The following is a 1,738-nucleotide window of genomic DNA, read 5'->3' as shown; positions in this document are numbered from 1 at the left end:
CCACAGAGGGGTCTGACTCACAAAGGAGGGGCAAGAGAACCCCCCCTCACCATCAACCACCCTCGGGGGCCCTAAGGCACTTTTCTCGGCTTGCTATTCAGGAAAAAACCCACCAACCAGAACATTTGGGGGTGGGGCAGGAGACCAGTCCACACTTTATAGTCTTGTTCTTTGGTGGAACGGGCATTTCAGAGCATACAGATCTGGCTGACTTTTTACAAACGAGTTTTCTCCACATTTCTTGTAAGTGGGGCGGGGGAAAGGTTCCAGGACCCACGGCTATGTGACTCAGCAAGACTCCCCATTTCCCCAAAGACGGGGGCACCTCCCCCTCAGGAAGCACGCAAAACCTCTCTCCAAGGAAGGGCGGCATGACTCTGCACCAGCTGCTCAGGGGAGAGTGCATCTTGCCGCTTGGCGTGAGCTGTGATTTCCCACGGATTGGGGCCCACAGCCAGCGACAGCTCTTGCCTCCGCCCCACTCCCACCCACGGGGCCATTTCCATCGCCAGCCAGCCAGCGTTTGGGGGGGAGGGGTTCCACCCCATAATGCCCTGGAGGAGGATGTGTGTGTGTGTGGGGGGGTCTTGGCAGGATCTCCCCCCATGCGAGAGGGCAGGAGGGGAGGGGCAGATGGAGGAGGGCGAGAGGCCGAGAGAGAGAAAAGCCGGAAACCTCTTCTATGGTTCCTATGCCTATGGCGCTGCCCCGACGTCCGTACCTACTTGGCGCTTTTCCGGGGACAAGCAATGACTGGCAAGCGGGCAGAGAACGCGAGAAAGACAGACGAGGGGAGGGGAACAGGGAGCCAGAGAGAGAGAGAGAGAGAGAGAAAGAGAAGAAGAGTCATGCAAACAAAATGGCGCTCGGTCATCCTAGCAACGGCAAAAACTAAGCAGCCACCTGCTCTCTTCCCCGGAGGAGGGGGCCCTGGACCAGCCTGGGGGGGGGTGAGGAGAGAGAAGCGACCCCCGGGGGTCTCCTGCTGAGTAGCTGCAAGCCGGGGAAAGCGCTGGGGAGTTTTGTGGGGGCTGGCAGCTGACCTCACCAAAGAGGGTGCTCTCAAGGAGGAGGATTGGGAATCCCTGGAGATTGGGGATCTCGGTGGGATAGGGTGCCTTATAGCTCACCCCTGGAACCACCCTTCCTTTGCACCAGGGGAATGGATCTCCGCTGTCTGGACAAATGTTGTCATTCTGGGAGACCTCCAGACCACACCTGGAGGTGAGGAACCCGCCAAACTGCCTGCCCTGGACGGGGGGCGCGCGCAATGCCCAGTCAGCAGTCCCGTTGCCGGGAGGACCTGTGCCGCCGCCGCCTCCCCCTTTTGTCTCACGGTTCCACCTTCCTCTTTTGCTGCACATGAACAGACTTGGGTGGGAATCCTGCCCCGCCCAGTACGAACACGAGCTCTAGCAATGCAGCCCCTTGCTGGGGGGGGGGGACGGCTCCCCCTTCAGCCCTGTGTTCCAGCCCCCACCCCAGGTCCTCAACGCCTCCGGCCCACATTTCACTTCAGAGGCCATGCTTTGTTCCAGTCCCCTCCCCCTGGCTGCCCCACGTGACCTTGCCACAACCCCGACCCTCCCCTTATTGTAGGGCCCAGGTGGGAACCTCAACGGCAGCCCGCAGGCCGGAACCAAGCCACAGTTTGCGGAGCTCTGGCGCCATCGTGTGGCTACTTCGAAGTGCGCACTCTGAAATAATGAGTTTGGAACCCAGGGCCATCTGGGGGGGG

General features: G+C 60.6%; 1 protein-coding gene across 1 annotated transcript in view; it reads right to left on the bottom strand.

The window, feature by feature from the left end:
* RAP1GAP (RAP1 GTPase activating protein) overlaps nucleotides 1-1,738 on the bottom strand; it is a 24,781-nt gene that overhangs the window by 6,192 nt on the left and 16,851 nt on the right. The window contains exon 16 of the mRNA XM_015412570.1: nucleotides 676-753. Within this exon, the coding sequence (XP_015268056.1) occupies nucleotides 676-753 (78 nt within the window). The remainder of the gene's footprint in view (nucleotides 1-675; nucleotides 754-1,738) is intronic.

Source organism: Gekko japonicus, unplaced genomic scaffold (assembly GCF_001447785.1).
Source record: "Gekko japonicus isolate JY-2015 unplaced genomic scaffold, Gekko_japonicus_V1.1 scaffold131, whole genome shotgun sequence".
In the NCBI taxonomy this organism is placed as follows: Eukaryota; Metazoa; Chordata; class Lepidosauria; order Squamata; family Gekkonidae; genus Gekko; species Gekko japonicus.
Note: the sequence above shows the minus strand (reverse complement) of the source record. Positions and strands in the feature narration are given on the sequence as shown.